At 41.4% G+C, this 25,169-nt stretch overlaps 1 protein-coding gene across 1 annotated transcript; it reads left to right on the top strand.

Annotated features, from left to right (window-relative positions):
- Positions 1-834: 834 nt before the first annotated feature.
- On the top strand, positions 835-23,250 carry LOC115341420 (hyaluronidase-1-like). The gene is made up of 4 exons (XM_030014384.1): positions 835-1,220; positions 11,339-12,295; positions 18,995-19,084; positions 20,231-23,250. The coding sequence occupies exons 2-4, from the start codon at positions 11,375-11,377 to the stop codon at positions 20,657-20,659; spliced, it is 1,440 nt and encodes a 479-aa protein (XP_029870244.1). The 5' UTR covers positions 835-1,220; positions 11,339-11,374; the 3' UTR covers positions 20,660-23,250.
- Positions 23,251-25,169: the final 1,919 nt, after the last annotated feature.

Genomic DNA, 25,169 nt, shown 5'->3' with positions numbered 1-25,169 from the left:
AGAGACCGACACCCATCTCGCTACAACCTCCTTTCAGGTAGTTGTAGAGAGCGCTAAGGTCTCCCCTCAGCCTCCTTTTCTCCAGGCTAAACAGCCCCGGTTCCCTCAGCCGCTCCTCATAGGACTTGCTCTCTAGACCCTCTGCCAACTTGGTTGCCCTTCCCTGGACACGCTCCAGCACCCCAATGTCTGTCTTGTAGTGAGGGGCCCAAAACTGAACACAGCACTCGAGGTGCGGCCTCACCAGTGCCGAGTACAGGGCAACAATCACCTCCCTGCTCCTGCTGGCCACACTATTTCTGATACAGGCCAGGATGCCGTTGGCCTTCTTGGCCACCTGGGCACACTGCTGGCTCATATTCAGCCGGCTGTCAGCCAACACCCCCAGGTCCTTTTCTGCCGGGCAGCTTTCCAGCCACTCTTCCCCAAGCCTGTAGCGCTGCATGGGGTTGTTGTGACCCAAGTGCAGGACCCAGCGCTGAGCCTTGTTGGACCTCATACAATTGGCCTTGGCCCATCGATCCAGCCTGTCCATCCAGATCCCTCAGTAGAGCCTTCCTACACTCAAGCACATCAACACTCCCGCACAACTTGGTGTCATCTGCAAACTTGCTGAGGGTGCACTCGATCCCCTCGTCCAGATCATTGATAAAGAGCTTAAACAGAACTGGCCCCAATACTGAGCCCTGGAGAACACCACTTGTGACCAGACACCAAATGGATTTAACTCCATTCACCACCTCTCCTTGGGCCCGGCCATCCAGCCTGTTCTTTAAAACAGCTCTTCCTGAACTATTCTGTTTGCTTGGTTTCGCAAGCAACCCTGCTTCTCCCTGCGCCGCAGTGACTGAGCTGTCCCCGCTGTTAATGCCTGTCGCTGCTGAGTCCAGAGCGTGTAACTCTCAAAACACAACTTAATTCTTCTCAAACACCAGTGCAGTCATTCCCTTATCAGGCCATAAATGTAGGCGATACAAAATCATTATAGCAAGAGCCAGGCTGCTTACAAGTAATAAGGCTAACTTTTTAATGAATTTACTTACATATTTTGCAATGACATGATGAGTGTTTAGGTAAAATTCTGCCCTTATCTTCAGATGCCCTCAGTTTCTCATTAGTTAAAAGCCCACTCATTAGGAAGAGCACATTCCCAGGACAAACACATCAGCTGTTGTAAATTGTTCCACCAAAGTTTTCTGCTGTTCACTGATTTTATAGAGGTAAGTGTCATGTTATTTACTCAATTAATAATCAGTAAAGACAAAGTTTTCACTTCTGCTTATAGACTACCAGTTAGGAAGGCTTTCTGTATTATTTTCTATAGCATGTCAATTCTGGACTATATTTTATTTCTTTTTTTTCCTGTCAAATAGCTATTTGGTGCTTTACAGTCCAATGTGTAACAGCAATTTTAAATTAGAAAACTGATCTTGAAATGCTGTCCATGAATAAAATTAATGTTTGAAAAACAAGAGTAATGCTTTGACTTTAAAGGTATTTCAGAATTTGATTAATCAATTTAATACTTAAATGCACTGGGCTATGCATGCAACACCACACACCTAGAAAGCAGCTAATCATATGTTGGTCATGTATTTAATCCTATATGCAAAATAAAAAAAAATACTTCGTTCATTAGAAGCAAAACATTCAGGGTAATTGTTTCAAGATGACTCACAGTAAGGCAGCCCATCACCTACAAACAGTGTATTTTAAAATAATCTCAAAAGGAGCCCAGAAGAGGATTGCAGTTAGTTGTTTGACAATGAGTTCTGTTTAGTAATGATTTATGTTAATATATTGGGCTGGGCATTTGTAGAGCTAGAGATACTTTTCATTCATTTATTTGAGACAATGTAGACCCCAGACAAGCTGTGTATTGGCATGCAAATAAAGTCTGAAGTTAATTTCACCTCAAATGCTTTACGCATATTTTCCAAATTGTCCTGAGTTTCTGTTCAGCAAAGTGTAGTATTTCCTTTTGTGTTATCCAGAGAATAGGAATTATTTATTGCAAGCAGAGATTTACAGTGGAAATACACAACCATTTTAAGCATTTGCCAACATATTAGGGTTTTTTAGCTGACTAAAGGACAAATTTTTCCTCTTACGAGATTATAAATGCTTAATAACTCCATTAATCCAACTGGAATATTTCCAGATTTACACCCCTCAATTAATTTCAATTGAATTTTCTTGAATTACACCATCTGAAAACAGAATTTATCTTTGTGAGAGCTAAAGTTAATTTAGCTTACAGCATTTTCTCGAGAATAAGCCAAGGCCTGATTGTAGGAATTCTCTGTGTTATCAATTTGACTTAATTTTCTCTTTTGTAAGTGCCTCTAATAACAATAAACCTTTCAGAAAATGAATATGTGAATTAAGCAGATGGTGTGAAAGAAGCTAAACTATTTTAAATGCTTCGCAACAATGTAAACTCATGTATTATTTATTGTACAGTATTACCCATTCATACATTCCTATAAGCTATTAAAATTACATGCCAGAGGTAGGATGTATTCTGTTAGTGCCAATTAATGTTCATGTATTAAAGTTAAAAGTATTTAGTAATAATTTAAAAGGAAAATCTATAAAACAGTGAGTGAGAACTTATTTTCAGAATAGTGTTGGTAGGCACTTTTATTTTCACCCATCAAGGGCCAGAGCCAGAAGAACAGTGTACTAAACACTGCTGAGGACATTAGTCTTAATTATTCAGGGAATTAAGGCTTTAACACCTCTGACAATCAGTATGGCTCCTCAAGAAGGCAAAAAAATACAATTATTTTTTTTCCCTTTATTCTTTGCATATGGGGAAGAAATAAATATTAAAATGGCATATAAAAGGTTATACTTTTAACATAGACTTTACAGCTTTAAATATTGAGAATATTTTTTCTAAAATATGTTTGTCTCCAGTTTACAGTGCAATAGAAGCAGATGGAATGGAATTGAAAATAACAATGCATCAAGCTTTTTCATAAAAAAGTTAGATCAGTGCTTCATATATTAGATGCACTCTAAATTGATTTATTAGATACGTAAAATGGTATAATACTCTAGATTTTATATAGTTTCATCCACTCAAAAAATACTTCTTTTACTCAATCCTTCAGCAATTGAAAAATTGTTTGTGGCACATATATATATTTAATCTCCCTCTATTGCACGAACAGATTTGAACCATATTACTTTATCTTTCCGTGGTATTCAAAGTGTCATCGATAATCTGCAGTGATTTAAAATGACAGGACGGTCTTTTAACTGAAACAGTACTGGGAACCATGACCTGTATCTTAATTTTCCCTCTGTCATTGATTTGCTAGTAAATCACTGAAAAATTTCAGTATCCCCATAGGGAATGTTTTTGTCTCCAGCAGGAAGTTCAGAATTAACATCTGAGAAACAGTTTGAGGTGCCTGTGTTAGAGGCAGTGGGGCAGTGATGGGGAGAAGAGCCGGGAGGGAAGGAGATCCCCGGCCATCCATCGCCGCAGTCTCCGTGCTTGTGTGTGAGCAGGGAGCAAGGACGAGCTGACCCCAGCACACCCGTTGGTGACTGAGCGGGCTGTACCCAGCCTTGAACGGCCAGATCCAAAAAAAAAAAACAAAAAGAGGATGCAGGCTCCAAAAATGGGATGTGAAAGCATTTGGGACAATTTACAGAGTCGCTGCAGCACCGGAGCGTCGGACCAGTAGATGTTTGGGGTGCCTAAACTGCACACGTGGAAGGGGAAAGGTCAAATATTTAACGAGTGGTGCTTTGGTGGCAACACACAGATGCAGGTGTCTTTATCTGTGCCTGTGAGATCTGGAAGCGACCAGAGCCCAAGCCTTAACTGCATGGACAAAAGAGCGCTTTTGACGGCGAAGCCTAGCAGAATGAATGCAGCTGGCTGCAGGGTTTGGCGCTGGGACCGGGGAGCTGGGAGAGCCCGATCCTTCCGCCCTTCACCAACCTGCGCCGTCGTTTCTCGCTTTTAAACGCAACTAAAATCTCTGTCAGGCTGGAAATGAAAAGTCAAACTGGAAATGAAACGTTACAAGTCTCCTGGCTTTACGGAGGTTTACACCGGGGTGAAAGCAGTTTAAGGAATGATTTTAACTTCTATGAAACCAGTCCTACAGCCAAGGGTGGGGTGAAACGCCATCACCATTTATCGTGCTGAGTTGCCCTCAGTCTTGTCGGTACTAATGCGATGATGGCATAAGAAACAATGCGCGTAAAGATGTAAGAGTCTGGCCTCTAATGACTATCTGACAAAGACCTTACAGGTAGACTAGGATAAACCAGGAACATGAAGTACTAGAATGGTTATTTTTAATAGAAGAGAAGAATTAGGGATTCCGTGGGAAGAATATCTTTTCAATACCAATTCTTTTCTCTTTCATTCCCATGCTTCCTTGTAGTCTTTTCTCTCAATTTGAGGCATGCCACGAGCCGCACATAACAGAAACAATAAAGCTAAACAGGAAATGCCTAAGCAGATCACTGGTCCAAATATGACTTTCTGTAAAACTGTGATACACACCCAAGAATGTCCTCTGGCATGTTCCATTTGCTTTAAAATTAATAATCCACAGTTTACAAAAATGTCAGCAGTGATAGCATAGGCCTGAATCCCCATTTCCTTGCTCTTCGAATTTCTTTTCACATATTTTACACAAAAATGCAACTTTCGCATTGCGCCTTGCAACCTGGTATCTCTGTTCACCTATTGGAAGTGAACTGTAATATGAATTGCAAAGCAAAAAGTCAATCGTGTGTTCGTTTTTGTACTTTTATTGATCTGTAAGGAAGACTGCTAACATTTTAGTGTTATTCTTCTTCTGTTCACTTTTTAACTTAGAATCTAGTCTGAGAAATATAGCTAGGAGAATTAGGAAGACATGAGTCCAGAGACTGAAAACTGGTCATGGTGAGGATACAGTGAATACTTAATCTCTCTCTCATGCAGTTTTACACTTTTGGACCATAGAAGGATTCAGGATAGATAGGCAGTCTGTGTCCATCTTACCAACTTATCTAATGCAAGCCATTTTCAACAAAACCAGGAAAAGCAAGACTTTTTACATAATTTTGAAACAGAAGAATAACAGCAGAGAGGGAGCAAGACAGAGACAGGATGGACAGATTTGGTCTTTCCCTTATTTCCTAAGAAGACAGAAAAATATACATACATGTGTAGATAAACACGCGTTATCTTGTAAATGCATATTGTGTGCATATAAATCACACCTCATAGAGAATAATGTATCAATGCACAAGATTTTTCAAGTTATTTGCAAGGTACTTTTACATGGGATTGTATAGTGGAAAAAATGTTTAAATACAGCTGAAATGTCTGTATTTCTTAGCCACAATAATAATTTCTACCCCAAATGTGGTCAGCCTACATTCAAAAAAGGACATTTCTTTTAGCTGCCAATTTTGCACATTCCTCAGTGGAATGCAAACAATACAGTTTCCTGGATCCATTAATTTCCTTTTTAAGTGCCATCATATTTAATTTATTTTCCAAGCAAAATGCTTCCCTACAGATATGAGTTAAAATCAATGTGTGTCTACAGTGAAAGAAAGTATGGTGCTACATTAAGCAGTTGCAAGACAGGAGTCAATAGTGCATATGACAGGCTGAAAGCAAGCTTGGTAAAGGGTTGTCAATCTAGTTTAGGCCACAAAGCATGACTGTTGTGTTGGAAAAATCACCTTTCTTCTATGATATGACTGTACCTCTTTCCTATTCTGGATGTTAAATTATGTTAATCAGCTACTGGTTAATGAGGGAATCTGAAGTGGCTGTTACTGTAGGAACTCCAGATTTTTTTTTTTTTTTCAAAGTGTGTTTCTGAACTCTGAAATAATTATGGAGTTCAGTGAAAGATGTGCAGCCTAACTCATACTTCACAGGTAAAACCACACATCTGTGAGTTCTTACTTTCCTTCTGCACATGACATTGCATACATTTCAACAGTCTTGAAACTGTGAGTGTAGTTTTCCCTCCCCTGTCTGAACTGAAGGAGTGAGATAAGCCCAACTTAGTCATAGGATGCAGGCTTCCAGGTGTTACAATTGTAATGTGATTTAGTTTTTAAGATCATCTTTATGATATTTCAGAAAGATTGAAATGTCAGCTAAACCATCTTTTAAAATCCTACTTGAAATTAGGTCTAAATCTACATACTCTCTCTGCTTCACTGCAACTTCTGCTTAAAATCTCTTTCCCCTTATGTCATACTTTGCCATTATAGCCCTGGAGAAATTACACCGATTTCTTCAAAATGAGTACAAAAATGACATAGATATCCTGTAAGTTTCTCATCTGACAGGTAAAGAATGATAATGAAATGAAGTCTCCAGAACATCAACTGTTAATCAAAGTATACAATGAAACATTTTTAAGTTTTATTAAATGTTTATTTGATTGAAGAATGATTCTTCTTACCTTGTTGCCCATTGACATTAAACTGCATAGGTAGTCAAAACACTTAAAATGTCCCACTCCTGCCAGATAAATCTGAACAGTGAATATGTCCATACAATTGAGCTGTTCATCCAGAAGAGATTATAAACCTTGGGTGTCAAGAACAATTAAAGTCAGCAGAAGTTGAAAACATAGAATGGTATTATAGCTAAATGTATGGATTGCACTTCCTTGAAAAGTCAGCATACAGATGAGTATAAAATGAGAGGATGCATTTGCTGGCTATTATGAAGTTGCTAATTTTATGCTGTTTATTTTGGAATCAAAGTGTGCAACTAAGATGTCTAGTTCAGCTATTATCAACTATTTGGAAATGGCAGTATAGTGGAATTCTGACCAATAAACATGATTCAAATAAGGGTTGGACTAAGTTAACAGCATTTGCTTGGGAAAAGCAAAGGTTTTCTTGTTTCTTTTTAAAAAAATAATGAAAGGAATATGCAGAAATTAACTCGCTTTTTCTATTCAAGAAATGGTGAATTTCACCACACTTATTAAAGGATATATTGAAATCCAGCCGTAACCTGCTTCGTCCTATACAGCATAACAAAAACTGATGCAAATAGAAAATTACATGTTATTTTGTGCAGTGAGACCATGATCCAGAGTTTCCTGAATACAATACAAAATATCTCATGAACTTCAATGGATTTGTGATCAGGCCCCACTTCTTTCACTTATGAAGAATTCATTTTTGTTTTTAGAATATAGAGCAGAAACACTGAGAACAGATTCTGCTCTGAAAACACTGTAGTGCCTCAGAAAGCTATGTGCATCTTTGGGAAGTTAAATTAACCATGATAATATGTCATTGAATCAGAAAAATGGGAGAATTTGAATCAAGATTCATAATGAGCTTCTTGGAGGAATTGTTAGTGTCTGTGCTCATTAAAAAACAGGGATCGAAGCAGTCCAATTAGTGCCCATGCATGAGACTAAAAAGGCCATAGTGCAAAGATACAGCATTGGAAATTGTAATAAAAGATGTTTTGTTCTTGTTTAGAGGTTCTTTCGTGCATTTGCGAAGCAACAGATAATTTATTTTCCCCTCTTTCAGAACTATAGACTTACCTGTTTCTTTGAAAACTTGTTTCACTTGGCTTCAGATGGCTTTTTAAAGAAAAAGTAAGCATCTGTAATTAAATTCCCACGTGGAAATAACATCAGAATTAATTGCAGATTAATGCAACTGGATTGGAACATTTTCAGAGCACAATTTTTTGGAATTGCCTCCCCTTTAAGGAATTGTGTATCTGGGAATGTCTCCTGTATGTAATAGAAAGTAGCATGAAAAGTGAGATGCTTTGCAATGAAGTGCTTTAGCCGTCTAAAAGGTAGGCATGTTGTCTAGGCACTTATCACCTCCTTTCCTAGGTTAAGGGAGATAGCTGGGTGACTAATTCCATATAGCTTTAAATAAGGAATTTATAGTAGCTTTGGGAGGTGTCCAGTATTCACTGGAGGACCCTGAATGACTGTCCTTGACCAGACCCCTAACTTCTAAACAGCTTCAACAGGATTAGACAGATTCTTGCCCTTTTTTTGTGGGTTTCAGCTTGCAGATGCAGACATCTGCATGTCTACAGTTGAGCAAGGTCTCCAGGCTTCTTCACAACTTCAATGAAGATTTGGTCAATCCAGTCAAAAGACCGTTGAGAATTATTCAACATGTCCCAAGACAAACATTTTCACCTTGTGACTTGTGGTGTTTTGTACATGGTCCTGAGCGACTGGCTGTAGGTGATCCTGCTTGAGCAGGGGGTTGGACCAGATGATCTCCAGAGGTCCCTGCCAACCTCAGCCATTCTGTGATTCTGTGATTTAAAGCCTTGTCAGGGACAGTGACAAGAATTGGCCAGGAACTAAAAATATAACTTAAAATTACCCTGCACTACTATTTCCTGGCCTATCTCTGTTATGAGGTATTATCCGCAATGTTGTAATGCCTAGGGCTGTCAGATGTAGACAAGAACTGTACTGTATTAGTCATTAATACCTGACAAAATGATCTAATTATATGTACATAATAACACAAAGCTGAACAATATCAGTATTTGGATTGTGGGAATAGGCAGCTAGGATCTTTTCTGAGATCTTTTCTTACACAGAAATTCACTAAAGGTCTTTTATTTCTCTCCTGGTGCTCTTCCCATTTCATCTGAGCTATCACTTTTTGAGAAAAATCTTTGTTTATATTATGGGCTTGCTCTCATGTACTGCAAAGCAATCCAGTCCAAATCATGAAAAAGTACTTACAAATGTACTGAGTCAGTTTGCTGCATCAAAGAAGGAGTGCAAAGTACTGTGATGCATTCATCAGTTTGTATAAAACAGGAAGGGAAAGGCATTTTTTTTTTGGCTTTTATTTTTTTCCCCAGCCTATGACATTACTTAGATGATTATGCAAGACTCTGCAGGAGAACAGAGAAAAAGATGCCAGTTGCAAGCATTATACTTCCTTCCAGCAGATCAGTGGAGTGAAAATAACCTGGCATCCTCTTCCAACAGGCACACTTGTACTTAGTACCAGCTTGATGGCCTGTAGCAATGGCCCATTTCACTCAAGGATGTTATCCTTAATAGGATCTAAAGGACTGTGAGCAAAGTTTTAAAACTTGGGTGCTAAATCTATATTTAGGCATGCAAAGCAAGCTGCCAGAGAGTGGGTGAGGAAACAACAGGAGCATAAATCTCTAGCTTGCTAATGAGGGCTTGCTCCTGGGGAGTCCTGCGTTGTGGCTTCTTGCAGTCCTGCTCTTCACTCACTGCCCCTAGCCATTGCTGAATGCAAATTGCCTTCTTCCACCTCTTGGGAACGTGCTCCTGTACCAGACCACTGGTGGGGGGGTGACTCAATGCTTTTCTGGAAGTGAGGACAGAAAAACAAGAGACTGGGGATAGAGGAGAAAAGGGCTGTTCCGTAGGAGATAAAAAGACAAAATAGAGTCCTAAGAGAAAGGCAGAAGATCAGGAGAGCAGTGGCAGGTAGGAAAAGAAACATCAAACCCAGAAGACGGAAGAATGGCAAGGAAGGACAAACGATGGGGAGAAATCCTGGATTATATCACTTATGAGAGCCAACAAATTTTCAAAGAGTGGAAAAGTTTTTTTCTTTAGTAAGTGCCCTGGCAGGTTTGGATAGGGGTACCTGCAGCCTTCCTGTAGATTTGGCATCCCATTACAGTTTAAAAGGTAATATCCAAGGAGTACTACAAAATCTAGTATTTAGAGTGGTGTGTTGACTATACTGGTCTGGAAAGCAAGAAACCTAGGGATCCCAGCTGTGAGCTAACGGATGGGAAGCTGTGAAGAGCTGTCCTTGTCTAGGAAAGGAGTTAAGTGATTAACTGGTGTTACCTGAGTGAGAAAATACCACGGACAAGTGAAGATAGGCTAATTACAAAAGGATAACTTGTGTCTGACTTTACAGGCAAGGAAAGAAATCATTAAAAATGGATGTAAAATAGGGAAATATCCAGTTTCAGGACATTTCAAATTCACATGGCTAGTGCATGAATTGAACCTGCAATGCAGACAATGATTGCAGTGCTTTAACATGCGACTAAAATAAAGAAACTTGACAGGTGAATGATAGAAGATAACAACAGAAAGCATAAACCATGTCACACTATAGATGCAGTAACGTTCATAAGAGCAAACAATTTTTATGATCTCTGAATGCAAGCTGATGTATCAGCTGGACCCCACCATGTAGTATTTGCTCTTCAGCACCAATAATAGGTACTGTATTCCCCAGCAAAGAGACCTGAATAACAAACCCAGGACAAAGTTGAGCTGTGCTTCTTGGGAAAGAGGGAGGAGCAGGGGCAGATTCTGGAGCAGCCGGCTGTGGGCAGTGGGGGAAAAACTGCCCCACGGGGTGCAAAGTGGGGGTGTGGGTGCCCAGGGTGCCAGCAGCCCTGCAGCTCTGGCAGCTCCCAGAGTACTAGTAGTCCCCAAGCCAGCGTGACTGTCAGGGAAAACAGCAGACCCTGAAAGGAAAAATTAATGCTAACAAGCCCCTGCTTCTGCAGACCAGGTCCCTTTTTCAAGGGTACAGTGTGCTTTTCCAGCTAGTTCAGATCCACTTAAAATGATTTATTTTCTTTAACACATTGATATTTTATTTGCTTTCTGTACATTAAGTATCTTAAACCACTAAGTCATTAGTAGTATCACCCTGCTAGCCTGCAGATTGATTATCACTCTTGCATCTACTCATTTAGAAAATGAAAATTAAATTCAGGAGTAGATAACAATACACTTTTTTTCAGATATGCTGAAAATTGCAGCATTTCTGAGTTCTCTTGCTTAATTTGTGTGAGGTAGAAGTGTCTGCCTTTTGTTTAAATTACCTTTCCTTATTGTAACCATTAGCATATACAGATAATAAAGCAGGCCTTAGCCCCACTGTGATGATGTTCTAGGCAAGTCAGACGGACCGTAGCAGAACTCACTTGGAAGCTGAAATTTCAAATGAGCAGCACATTCTTTTTTTATACTGTTGTTTTTAGTTATTCTTTTATTAACTCATCTATTGCAGACATCAGGGAGCAAATAAGTGTTAAAGGTCTGAATCAACTGTGGGAGGTGTCTGGGTGAGAAGGAAAGCGAAAAAAAGCTAAGCATTAGAACACACTTCTGGACAGCAAAGTCTATCAAAAAGTCTTTCAAAGCATTTGAAATTAGACTTAATTTTTACAAGATCTCAGTTTTGCACTGTCCTCTGTTTGCGCTGGGTATAATGTTAACAAAAGCAAAGCAAACCAAAAGACATCCCTTTGTCATCCTACCTGGCTCCAGGGCGGCTACTGCCCTTCTAACATGTCTTCTCTCGTTTTGTTTTCAAGGACACATCATAACAATTTCCCAGAAAAAAACATGCCATGGATGTTCAAATGGTCAAAGGGTTAGCAGTGACGGTGCTGCTTACTATGGTTGATGCTCAGCTGCCGAAGCCGGCACGGGCCCCTCTGGTTCTGCACAAGCCTTTCGTGGTGGTTTGGAATGCACCGACCGAGCAGTGCAGGCTGCGGTACAAGGTGGACCTGGATCTCAGTGTTTTTGATATTGCATCCAACACCAATGAGACTTTGAGTGGATCCAATGTGACAATCTTCTATCACACTCATTTGGGATACTATCCCTACTACTCAGATAACGGAGATCCTGTCAATGGAGGGGTGCCCCAGAACGAAAGTCTTATCAAACACCTTAATAAGGCAAAGTCTGACATTGACTACTGCATACCCATGAAGAAATTTCAGGGACTTGCAGTCATTGACTGGGAAAACTGGAGGCCCCAGTGGGATAGGAACTGGGGCAATAAAAGCATTTATAGAAATAAGTCTCTTGAGATGGTTAGGAGACGCCATCCTCAGTGGTCGGAGGACAAAATTAGGAAAGTGGCTAAAGAGGAATTCGAAAATGCTGGCAAGAGTTTTATGAACAATACCATCCTTCTGGCTGAGCATATGAGACCAAATGGTTTGTGGGGTTACTATCTTTACCCAGACTGCTACAATTATGATTACAAAGAACACCCCCAAACATACACGGGGAAGTGCCCAGCCATTGAGTCTTCCCGCAATGACCTCCTGCTTTGGCTGTGGAAGGAAAGCACTGCTCTCTACCCTTCCATATACCTGGATTATATACTGAAGTCAAGTCCAAACGCACTAAGATTTGTTCACTATCGGGTTAAGGAGGCAATACGTGTTGCCTCAATTGCTAGAAAAGACTACGTTTTGCCTGTGTTTGTTTACTCCAGACCATTTTATGCCTATACTTTTCATGTTTTAACAGAGGTAAGCAGACAGACTTCTTTTGAAATTTAGAGATTAGAAACAGCCTCTTAGAAAAAATACTTTCTAAAAGTTTTCCTTGTATAAAAGCACTTATGCATTTGTTTTTCGTATTTAAGGCAGCCCCTCTAAAAGGAAGTACTGTAGTCACAGTACAAAACTCTACACCTTTCAAGAGTTAATATTGCAGTGCTTTGGTTTACTTCTGTAGGATAACATTGTATATTTTTAATGAGGGTAATTTAGAAAGAAAGCACAAAGAAATCATTTCCTTAAGGAAGTAATTCATTCTGATATTTTAATTCTTCAGGACAGCTTGTGAAATGAACTTGACAAGTTTTTGTGAAGTTTAAAACTAATTAGTGTAATGGAAAGATAAACTTTCATGAGAAAGGAGCCTCAGGGCTTTTTTGTTTCCTTATCCGAATGTAAATTCATTCAGTATAGAAATAAACCAGTCAAGTAAACTAGTCTGGCCTGGAGTTCCTAAAGCCTGCAGCGATGAGCATTGGCCATCTCGCTTTCCAGAGGTACTACACGTTCAAATATCTTCACGATCCAACATTTAGTGCTAACATTGTGGAGTCTTTTAATAAAGAAACCAAGTTTTTGAGTCATGCAGTGTTCCTTCAACCAATGATCAAGTGCAATAAATATATAGTGGCCACAACATTAATGGTAAAAATATATGCTTACAAATCCCTGACTTTCTGGAAATGTAATGGCGATTGTGACTCTGACTTCGTTTATGCACATAACAGAGAGGCACAGATGGTTATTCATTTCTCTAGTAGTTGTCCCAAGTGCCGGAAGTTTTGCTTTGATTGCTATCAATTCCATGAGAGGGGAGGAAATCTGGGGCAGGGAACTTATGGAAACAACCCCTATAGGGCTAAGGGTGTCTGGGGGTGCTCCCTCCCTTTGGTTTACGGAGAGCTGCATGAGAGCTGGCTTCTGCTGCTGCCAGAGGCAAGTTCTTGACTCAAACCAGAACAGCGAAAGGGAGAGAAGGGCAAGGGAAGAGGCAAGGGTCAGTCCAGGAAACCACAGGCTGCGTGTGCCTTCAGCCCGGCGCTGGAGCTGGGGAGGCGCGGTGCAGCCCCGACAGCCTGAGAAGTGTTCCAGGCTGCCCCCAGGAAGCAAATGGTACATAGAAGCAATCACGAATTTGGTCTGCCTCATTTTTAGCAACCAGCGACTCTCTGGAGCTGTTTTCTGTGTGATGTGGAAACTGCGGGTCCTAGCTGACTCAGAAATCGTGGGCAAATAGGCAAGGCTGGGTCCCACAGAAGGCAAGGAGCCACTGGGGTTGGTACAGGTAGGATTTTGCCCAGAACACCTTCACTGAAGAACTCAGGCTGTGAAACAGATAAGCATTCTTCAAACGCAGGCTGTAATAATACATTTTTATAATATAAATTAGTCCCTCGATGGGTACAAAAATACCACGAATGTTACTGAAAGCTATGAAAACTAACATGCTGTTACCAGTTATGCACGAGTTCAAAATCCGTGGTAGTATAAAGTTACTGTTTTACCTTAAGCTATTTTCTGAACAGTACAGTGGTAATTTGGAGTGACGTTCCTCTTAAGTTATACTCTTTAACTCACTGGCCTGTTTTTCAATTGCATGTAGCCATTTACTCTTGGATGCTTTAAAAATCACTTTACAACTCTGCAGCCAGGGAAGATCCCTGCATAGCCAGAGAAGCATCTTTGGGTTATGCTCCACTACATATTTGCTAGTAGGACAGTACCCAGCTCTGCAGGCAGCCATGGGGACAGGGCTTGATGTGCCTCTAGACTACACACATCGTCTGTGCGAACAGCTTGGGGACTGCCAGGAACTTGCAGGGTTGCGCTTAAGAAAACTATAAATAGGAATGATCAGGAAAATAATGTTCTTGTTTTCCTTCATAGCCCTGAAGCCAGCAAGATATTTTAAATATGGTTTTGTGTGCTCAGATTTTAAACTAGACTGGAGCTTCTCATTTGACCCATGACATGTCCCTAAGTGGTGCTCGCAAACCTACAAACAAGGTATGAAACCTCCGAGATCCAGCAACAATGTGCATCAATGTGACAAGGAAAGGAGCCAGTGTAGTACAATGACATTCAGGCTAAATGGCCATAGAAAAAACGGGATATCAGGCTAATAGATACCTGAGCTCTGACAGGGACTGGGCCAGGAGAACTGTTGTCCTGCTCTGTCAAGCTGTGCAAGAGCTGTGACATTCTGGTCCAACAGAAGTAACTGCTGACACATTCAAGCCTTGTGTGTAAGCCCTTCTGTAAACAGTATGAAAAATACAGTAAGTATCACAGTGGAAGAAAATAGAAAGAATGGTTGTGAGTCAGAGTCACTGAGGGAGAGACACAGGTCTAGCAGACCTTCAGAAAGATGAAAGACCCAGGTCCCAAACGGATGCTGTAGCTATGTGTGCTGTACTTTTCATCCTGACTGCACCTTCAATCAGGTGAGTTGTGCATAAGGTATCTGACAAATTAATCCTGCTTTTTTTCTTGGTAACAATTTATAAATTCTGAATTGGGATCCCAATCATTATGAAAGGTTTCTGTATTTGCTAGAAATGCATATAAGCAGTTTGCCATCTGTAGGGTATTTAGAAACTATCTGCCTTGACAATTCACTACTAAGCATGTGGGAGAAGGAAGTTACACAGTAGCATCTGTGCTTCCTGACTAGATGGCTGAAGTCTTTAATAAAGCAGGATGACAACTAACAAATGAAGAATAATGGATAAAAATTCTCTCGTTCACCTACAGATAGTCTTCTCTGATGACCAGGTGTGCATGTGTACAGAGACCATTCCCTGCAACCATGCCAGGCTTGCAGTACCATTCCTGAACACAGAAAAAGCATGTCTGTGACTAAGACTGTGCAAAATTTAAAGGAGAGACTACAGATGTAGTTATTTTTCTTTCCTCAACTAGAACTGACTGTCCTGTTTCCTCTCAAGCACCAAAACTGAAATGGCTTAGCTCACCTAAGTTTTTTAGTGTCCAGTGCTGTGACTTGGCTGATCAAAATGTGGAGAAGCATTGATAGAAACTAGAGCCTCTCCCTCCCCGCCAAATCAGCTGTTCACTTGGAGATAAACCAGCATAATCTTGAGGAACTTTGGTTGTTGCACACTGCCCCCAAAAGCTTGAACGAGGATGACTGTCAGAAGGGAAGAGGTTTTGTTGACTTGTTTATCACTTGGAGAAATACGAGACGCCTAAGTGGCAGCTGACCCGTAAAGTTGCCTCTTCAGGACAGCCCTCTAACATGGAAGGATGAGGGTCTCATACAATCTCAAACAGGATTCCCCACCTAGACAAATGCCAAGATGCTCATATTTAAAATGATATCTAAATTTTTTTAAACTTGCATATTTTCATAGGAGGTACTTGTTACACTCACATGGCCAGTGAGCCCCCGCTGATGCCAAGCTGTGTTGTGTGAGGAGCGGTGCTAGGTTCAGTCCCGAAACCAGGACTGGTGTGTCTGAGGCCGCTGGCAGAGCTCGTGTGCCTCACTCAGGGCTTCACAGAGGCACCTCCCTCTCTCTGCTCCCCATTTCCCGCCCTCAGCCGTTTCGAGAAGCACGTTCCTTTTCTCAAAATACCCAAATGGGGGCTGAAACTTTTATTTTCTAACCCTGCCTGTGGCAGGGGAGGGGGTGGTGGTGCCTCCCTCTCTGTGTGACCATCTGGTGGTCAGAGCACCCATCTCTGGCGCGGGAGCTCTTGGCTCAGTTCTCTTCCCAGCCTGCTCAGGATGAATCCAGAACCCTATGTTAGGCAACAGGAAAGAGTGAGGGAATCACCAGACCAAAAAGAACATGTGTATGAGAGAGCAAAAACAAAGAGGGGGTGCAATCTGCCGTTCATAGGTTTTCCAGGGAAGAGCCCTTACGTGCTGGTGGCTTTGAAGGAGTGAACATGAGTCAGTCCTTCAGTAAAAGACATAACTATGCCTAGAAATGACAGTCAAAAACCTTACTTCTCTCCTTGTGGGCAAGTTACCTAATTATTAAGCTGAATTCATCATAATCTGTAGTCAGGTTCCCATTTGTTTCTCTTGCTCTCCTTTGAACCTTCATTGAATCGGTGCAAAGTGAAATAGCATCAGAAAGAGAAATGGTACCCCTCTAAACATTGTCTGTAACCTCACGGTGAAAGTAACTCCCGCTGGAGGGTTAGCTGGAGATGATATATCTTTTAAGCATGGGGGAAGAGAGAAAAATTCAGGCCATGACTTTCTAATTTTCTTTCCTCCTGGGGAGGTCTTAGCACTTGACATTTGTTTTAAAGAATACAAAAAGAGGAAATGTAAGGAGAGTGTTTAAATGAAGTCCCATACAATTTTTTTTGCAGTGAGCTGCTGTTTTCACCAGCATCCAACACCTGTGCAGGTACTATAAGAGTCCTTTAAGCATCCCTAGGGGAATATACCTTCCAATCAAATGCCAGATTTTGGCCTTAGCCTAAGAAAAATTCTGAGTTTCTCAGCATTGGCAAGGTGGTGATTCTAGGTGTGTGGGAAACTGGAAGCGTATGTGCCTCGGGAACTTCAGCTGTGAAATTATCAGTGCCATTGGACTTCACACACCCAGAGGGCTACATGAACAGTAAGGGTCGTGCTCTTGGTTTTGATTATTTTATATCCATATGAATTAGACATGAAGTGCTGAAATCCCTTTGTGGATCTGAATCTAAACGATTTCTAAAAGTAACAAAAGAAAGATGTAGAATGTGAGGGCATAAAAACTGGATTTACTGACTCCTGGCCAAGCACCCTAACTCCTAGAGCACATTACTTACAAAATCTTTATTTTGAGGTTTGCTCAGGTCTTAGTTCATCCAGCAATGCTAAATATCTATTGATTATTTATCTTGGCTGTCTGAAAAGGTTTCATTAATTTGTTAATGAGATCTGGACTGTGTTAGTGTTAAATCACTCAACCATCATGTGGCTACTGTAGAATCGCAGACCAGTCTTTGTATCTGGGTAATCTTCATAAAATGCTTTGCAAATGAGGAAAGTCTGGGAACCCTCATTACGAAGAGGTCAGGCTGTATTTCACATTCTCTTAACATTTGATATTTTGATCTTTAATTCACACACTTCTTTTTTTTTTTTTACTGAGAAATTAATTCCCATAGGAAAAAAACCCCAACCATTTCCCACATGAAAGTAACACCTGTAGCCAACACCACTACCCTTTTATAAAACTAGCACACGACTATACGCTTTTAAGACTAATGACATTCTCTAAAAGACTGCTTGGATGATTAGCAGCAACACGAACTTCAGGCAAGACCAATTATACTTTATGTGACTCTGAACCCTACACTAAGGGTTCTGCAGGTTTTCCTGCACTGTTTTTTCCAACCTTTAGTTAAGGGTCAAAGTCACTGCTCGCTCTGACTTCTCTGTAATTGTCTTCAACTCTTCAGCAGATTCTTCCTTTCCCAAGGCATTTATTTGTGCCTTCTTTCATATCTCTTGGGACATAAACATTTCAGGAATGGGGACTCCTTAACTATGCATTGGTAAATTAACAGGCCTACTTACAGAGTGAAATAAATTATTTAGTAGTAATTAACAATAGTAACATGGTTCTTCCACTCTATCATTTTGCATTTCTAAGGTGCCACCACCATACTGTGGTAATTTGGCAGGTCTTTTGGATTGTTTTCTCCTAAAAAGAGGTGAAAAGACTGTATCAAAGACCATCACTAACTTTTTAAAGGAATTTGCTATTTCTTCATCAAATCGAGAAATATTGTAATATCTGTTGTTAGAAACACTGATCAGGAATTACTTTCTAATCAATTATTGTAGATAGAACTTATTTTAGATGTAATTGATCATGCCTTGAAATTTGGGGGTGGAAGAACATCCTTCCTCCATATTTTCTAAGATTTAATTGCATTTCTCTTGACACAATATTCACGGTCTCAGGGAGCGGCTTTAAGACACTTGCAAGGTATGTTGTAATGTTGTTGGCAAGGCACCAGTGACTCCTGTTCTACACAGTCTGTGCTCTGGTAGAGCTGTGTTACTGCTACTGCTACAACTCGACTGCAGCTCTAAGAGCAGACCTGGTTAAGTCAGTATGCAAATATGTGTGGTTTTTTCCCATTTGGCATTATGTAGCACTGGGAGAGGCTCATTTTTCAAAGATATGTTTCCTGGAATAATGGCATGCACGCTGGTAGGAGCAGCAGCTCTGTAACTGTATTGGCATGGCTAAAGCAGCACAAGTTAGACACTTCCCTAAAGCCTATCAACTGCAATTAGACACTAAGGGTGATTCAATGATGTGCGATCATACTTACCATCTCTTGCCAAAAATGGTGCCTACGTAGGCATGGTAATCATTCAAAGACTGGTAGATAACATAGATCATTCAATTCTTACTCTACCAGTTTGGTTGGAGGACCCCTTGTGAATAAACCATAATGATTCCTTCATTTAGTAGTCACACTCATGAATGCAACCCATGCAAACCTTTGGAGATACACAGAAGAGCTTTCTAAACTAAATAGCAATTTTGTTGTGAAGAATATACCACAGGACTGATGTCTCCTCTGGGGGGGAAAAAAAGTGATGCCCGTATCCTAGTGCTTTTTTACTTTTATTTTTATATCTTTGGTTTTCTGATGTCTGGTTTTGGCCCTCTTTTTCAGACGGATCTAGTCAATACCATTGGTGAAAGTGCGGCTTTGGGAGCAGCTGGAGTTGTTCTCTGGGGCAGCATGCAATATGCCAGCTCAAAGGTAGGTCGTATCCATTTATTAGTATTTAGGAACCACCTCAATACCTCTTCTCTGCCACCACACCATCCATAACACCTATCTATCTTTATCAATGTCATCAGCCAGTGATTGAGGACGATGGCTCAGTACTACTTTCAGGTCTCGTTAGTTCCATGCTTTCGTTAGGCTGAGAAGTCCCATTACTTCAGAGCACATTGCTTTGGGCAGGTCATTTGTAGCATCACGGAATAATGAGTCCAGGTTAGAAGAATGACATGTTTTGAAGCAGTAACATGCAAATATAAGCACAGCTTGTTTTACTTTGTACCTATGGCAGTTTGTACAGATCCACAGAGGAGTGGAGTCTGGAGGGGGGGTATTTTCTCTGCTCACTAGTGTTGAAATGACACCTGGAAACTAATGTTACCACAAGAAAAGGCTTAGTTCCTCTTCCCAGGTTCTTCAGGCTTTCACAAATAATCCTTCTTGAAGTGACGGAGGAGGCAGGAGGCTGCACTGGGGTTTCACGGGAAGCATGGCAGGTTAGCCCTGGCTCCTAAACCTGGGCTGGGCTTTGGTGCCCACTCAGCTTTTCACGCAGTCTGCTTTCCTCCTCCTGAAGTCTCTGGCAAAGCACCACTGACTGGGGCAGAGGAAGAGGGAAACCTGAACTGGAACTTTCTAGCCACAATTGCAGCAACTTCTGTGCTGGTTTCTGAAAATGATGTGGCTCCTTGGAAACTGAAGGAGATGGAGAGATCAGGACCAAAGTGGTGACTTAATATGTGCTTTAAAACCTATTAGTCCCATGCACTGCTCCTGGTCAGCAGTTACCAGAAATCTCTACTTAAGGAACTAGTTAGTCTCAGATTAGCATATAAATGCTCTTTCTGTTTACTAGGACTCCTCCCTAGTCTAATACTGTGTACGTTTCTACCAAGCACACAAATAGACAATATAGTAAAGGTCAATATTTTGCTAATCTTACCCCTGGAAGTAAACTCACTTAAACCCAATAGATTACTCTAGTATGTAAATCCAACAAGATTTATCTCAACAGGTTACTTTAGCCAAGAATAGTTTTGTACTAGCATCTTCTTAGATACAATAAATTTGGACATAATGCTAGCTACTGAGAAATGTGTCATGGTCTTCTATTATCTACAGGAGAGCTGCTCAACTGTGAAACGGTACATTGACGGGCCCTTAGGACATTACGTCATTAATGTGACCTCAGCAGCCAAACTCTGTAGCAAAGTCCTGTGCAAGAAGAATGGAAGATGTATCCGCAAAAACAGCGACTCTTCTGCTTACCTCCATTTGTCACCCACTAATTTTAAGATCCGAGCCCGTCACTCAGAGAGGGGCTCCAGGTTCCAGGTGACTGGTGAACCCAGCCTGGAGAGTATTGAAGCCATGAGGCAGAGATTCATGTGTCAGTGTTACCAGGGCTGGACAGGAATATTTTGTGAATTGCCTGACCAAAGGCTAATGGAGCACTGGGTTCATGTTGTGCTCAGTAGATCAAGAAAACAAAAGCTTTATGTCTTCCTCTTAGGAGCCATGCAGCTGCTTCTGCTTTGTACCACACACTAAAGTCTTCTGAGGCAGTGCAAGGAAATAAGAAATGGTGCCACTAAGAGTTCTGTTCCTTAGAAAGTTTTTATTGTGCAGGGAAAAGATATTGTTGATAAAATAGTTTTATTCTGTTTTCTTCATCTCCTACACCTGGAATTGCTTCAGACATTAAACATTTTGAAAGCAGCCCCCTCTTTTCTACCATCTCCTTTACTTTTAACTCATGTTTTACTCACACGTTCAACAGATAAAGCTTCTGCTGTGACAGCAGAAGCTTTACCTGAGTAAAAAAGTTGAATAAACTTGTACAAGGATTCATCCATGTAGCAGCTTAAAAAAGGACACAGAGCCTCTTTGTTTCAGGGCTGGATGGTTTAACATACGGTGATGAGGAAAGTCTTCATGGGGACCAGGGATTGCAAACTGTTCACTGCAGCTCCCACTGAAGTCAAATGGCATTTTTTGTGAGCAGCAGCACTATGCCCAGAGCCACATCCACTGCTCCAACTCGCTGCTCCAACTGCTTCTGCATGGACAATGTGAAGAGTATAGAGTTATAAATCAGTGCACACTTTAAAATAAATGTGTATTTCAGTATTTCAAGGCCTAATTTGATTCATATTACTTCTAGAGGTATCAGTATTTCCAGTGGTAGTTTTGTGCCATCAATTCCAAAGGTACTGTTTGACTGAAAATCTCTGCGATCGCCAGTCGTTGGGTCAAATGTTCATTTTCCCGCCATACCAGCCAACCAGCAGAACGTATATGTGTTTAGGTGAGGGGCTCCTGAGCTCTGAGAGCAGCACTGGCAGCTGGCACCCCGCAGTGCTCCCGCCCGGGCAGGCGACGGGAGAGCGCTTCTCCTCCTTGCTGCCTGGCATCACTGCTGCCTCTGGGGCCACTGCGGGGCTTGGCTTTCTGCTCTGCTAACTACAGGGGTCTCGTAACTCTGCTCTCCTACAGCTCTTGCGCAGTCACCCGACCAAGCTGGCTGGTCAGCGACTGGGAAACTGGAACAGGCTGACAGAGCCCACTGCCGGTATGCGTCTCCCTCATGCAGGGAAGGAGAAGATGAAGAACTCTACTCCCTGGCAATGTTTTGGCTTGCAGCCTTCAGCTTCAGATGGGGACCTCTTTGGAGGTGGTATAGCTTAATGAACTACGGATTACTGGTTAATTTAGCATCCATAACGTGCCATTCTGTCAGGCTATGGCCTGTCCGTTTGCAGTTTTTCATTGGTCCATGTTCATGTGTGAACAAACATATTTCATCAAAGACCCGTCTGTCTTCCACCTAACTTTTCAATGTAACAAACAATCAATGACTTCACTGAATTGAAGACAAACCCAAAAAATTCCCTACATCCTTCTGACTTTTAGGGAGGATACTAAAATAATTTTCTTTTGAGGCTTTTGTATGATGCATTGACCTGAGTACCATTCCAGAGCATGGACACAGAAATTAATAAGAAACCCACATGTGGGTCTAAGACTTTTTTTTTCACCCTGACTAGTGTCTGTATTGATCATTTGTGGCCGGACTTCATTGCTTACACTACACAGTACCCTATTCCTGTAGCAGTTTGGTTAAAATCAGCAAGGCTATGTGGAGAGGATACTTAACTGAGTAAGGAAGTCTGAATCTGGCCCTTGCCAGGCCCCCTTCTTGATAGTGTCCTAAATTATTTTAAACATTAACATGTTTCTATGCATTACAATCTGCTGGGGTGTCCTATGTTCTCCGTAATCTCCTGTTGTCTCTGAACATTTCTTCATGATAACCCCACAAAAAAAACTTTCTTTGGTTTGCTAGGACCAGATTCACAGCTGGTGTGAACTGTGATGCTCAGATTCACTCGAGCCAAAGACCCAGCTCACAACAGACCTGCAGTGGATACATTAAGGCTGCAATGATCCCTTTAAACCTAGGCAATGAAATGGGACTAACTTCAGTTAAATGGAGACTTAGTGCTAGCTATAGTGAGCCACTCTGTAATGACACGTGCTGAGAAGCTACAGGAGAGCTTTGCCACTGGCCTTTTCCTTTGTAGCGTGTAATGGCAATGGATGACAGCAAAAGTGAAGGTAAAAAACTTTATTATTTTGGTATGGGAGAGAAAGGATTAAAATTAAAGTTTAGAAAAACTGACAGTTGTTAACAACTATGCCTTAGACTGAAGCTAGTGTGTTTACCTTTTCAAATATTTTTTATTGATTATATACATTCTGCTTTAGCTCCTGAATCCAGTTCAGTTTGCTAAACTTCAAGGGGAACTTACAAATACTTTAGCGTATTGAGAGCACAGAAACTATTAGCCCAGTTTTGCTAAATACCTGTCACCAGTGTAGGTCTATATTTAAACTCGATGCTCCTGCTTTGTGTAATGCTGTCCTGTGTTCTGAAACCAGAGGTGATGTGAAAATGCTGTAATCCTCATGCACTGCGTCAGTGAAATGTGCTTTTAAAATGTTGTGTATCACTTCGTAAAGTGTTTCCATTATTTCTGTAGGCTTATAAGAATAAACTGTGTTGTGACTTATATACACAATTTATTTGGATAGCATAAATTCAATTAAACTGACATAAGATCTTCATCAGCTAAAGTTTTGGTACTTTGTGGGAAGTTTATACAAACTATACAAATGCTGTGGGTGAACTAGCAATATTTCTGATACAGTCTGTGATGTATATTCTCTGTTAGGGTACACTGGCAGAGCCCTATTAAGGTCCGTAGGGCTCTGTCAGTTTAGGTCAGGTGTAAATTTGCCCAATGGGTCTTCTTTAGTCTAGGTTACCACTTTACACAGAAGAGTATATGTGTGTCTGTGGCAGTGCATCTGCCTGGAAACAAAGGTTTTTGAAATTGGCTCATATATTTCTGTGAAGAACTGCAAGCCCAGTTCTGCATCCTCATCACCAGGTTGTCTTAGGTAGAAGACCAAAATCCGAATTTGGTCTGGGCTTCTTAATAATCATGGAAGGAACCAAGTATCTAAGCGAATGTAATTTTACAGACTTTTTTCTGTTTCAGCTAGTTAGAGCCCTTTCTTTTGGAAAGAAAATAAGATTTACCGTTAGACAATGTCCCTGGAAGTTCTTTGAAACTACAGCTGCCAGTGGTGGGGTTGGAGGCAGCTGTGCTGCTGACTGAGGGCAGGCAGAGGTTGCACAGATGCGTGTAAGGGCTCCCACGTCTTGCGTGCTCCCGCGTGGGAGCACTAAGTACACCAGCCAGTACCAGAGCCAGGACGCATGTGATCCCCTTAGCTCCACAGGCGCCTGTGCCCTAGGTCACCTGTCAGGAGAGGGTCACAACGTGGCACTGCATCAGTGCCCTGTACCGGGCTGGGTGCAGGATGGCATCATGCAAGGCCGGCTGGAGCCTGGTGCTCGGCAGGACCACGGAGCACGCACCGCCCCGCAGGGCCAGCTGCCGCAAAAGCAAAAGAGGCCAAAGGCTCCTCTGCTCCCTTCCCTTCTTTTGTGGGTGCCTAGCGCTCACTGGGGGACTCGACACCCCTCCAGTGGAGGGTTTACTGACATCCTGGTGTCTTTTTTGTTTCTCTTCCCTGTGGAGAAATGTGAAATACAGTCAAAACCTTGCTAACGAGCATTTTTTACTTTCTGTTGCCATTAAATTAATACTAGTCTTCAAAATAAGTGGTGAACTAACTGATTCACTTAATCCAGGTCTGAATACTGAAATCAAATTCAAGTGAATAGGCTTTCTTGCAAAGCCCAGCTACCCAGAAGGTAAGGAAAATGCATCTTTTTTTTTTTTTTTTTGTTTTGCTACTTCATTGATTCTCCCAGGCAGGTTGTATGGTCTACTCTTTGGAGACACATGATCCAATTTCTATCTGTGGTAGAATTATTTGGAGGAGGGAGAGTTTGAAGCAGCAGAGAACTGTGCTATAATGTTTATGATGATGTCCTTAGCTAGAACCAGCTCTTAAAGCATAGTTGATCCTGGGAAGTGGGCATTGGTTTCCAGAGATAACAGAAACAAGGATTTGCTGTGTTTCATCTGAACCATCTCTGCTTCAAGATGATAATGGACTCAGACCCCATATCTTTATTCTTCCCAAATGCTGAGCTGTAGAGTCCTCTAATCCTCTGCTTCTTGGCAGAGGATAAACAATACCAACAGAAGCATGACTGACAGGCTTCCAGCTTTTCTCAAATTTGCTGGTTTAGCATTTCAAAACTTTGAAATTTGGGGAAATGTTGTGCTCATTTCCTTTTTTTCTCTCGCCACTGCTGGGTGTTGCACTTAACAAAATGTTGTATGTTCTGAGCCACTCAAAAACGTATGGAAAGGCTGGAACTCATTTTGTTCCACTTGAGTCTGACAGGGTAGATGTGTGGGGCTGTGGTCCCAGTTTGACCAGCTTTAGGTGCCACTGGCACCTTCTTCCCACTCCCAACCTTTCCTCTCGCTCCCATCCCTGTATTGTGGTGTGCTGTCCTCTGCTGGTGCTGGCACGGCTGTTTGCGCTGGTCTGGATTGGGAAACCACCCAGGTCA

The sequence above is a fragment of the Aquila chrysaetos genome, chromosome 5 (genome assembly GCF_900496995.4).
Source record: "Aquila chrysaetos chrysaetos chromosome 5, bAquChr1.4, whole genome shotgun sequence".
NCBI classification, from domain to species: Eukaryota; Metazoa; Chordata; class Aves; order Accipitriformes; family Accipitridae; genus Aquila; species Aquila chrysaetos.
The sequence above is the reverse complement of the archived record's forward strand: the minus strand, read 5'-3'. Positions and strand labels throughout refer to the sequence as shown.

What these genes read in the sequence shown, in the direction of transcription:
- LOC115341420 (XM_030014384.1), top strand. Translation starts at nt 11,375, where the DNA reads ATGGATGTTCAAATGGTCAAAGGGTTAGCAGTGACGGTGCTGCTTACT. An exon ending in CTTTTCATGTTTTAACAGAG is followed by an intron (nt 12,296 to 18,994) that starts GTAAGCAGACAG and finishes CCTCTTTTTCAG; the next exon opens with ACGGATCTAGTCAATACCAT. An exon ending in TGCAATATGCCAGCTCAAAG is followed by an intron (nt 19,085 to 20,230) that starts GTAGGTCGTATC and finishes TATTATCTACAG; the next exon opens with GAGAGCTGCTCAACTGTGAA.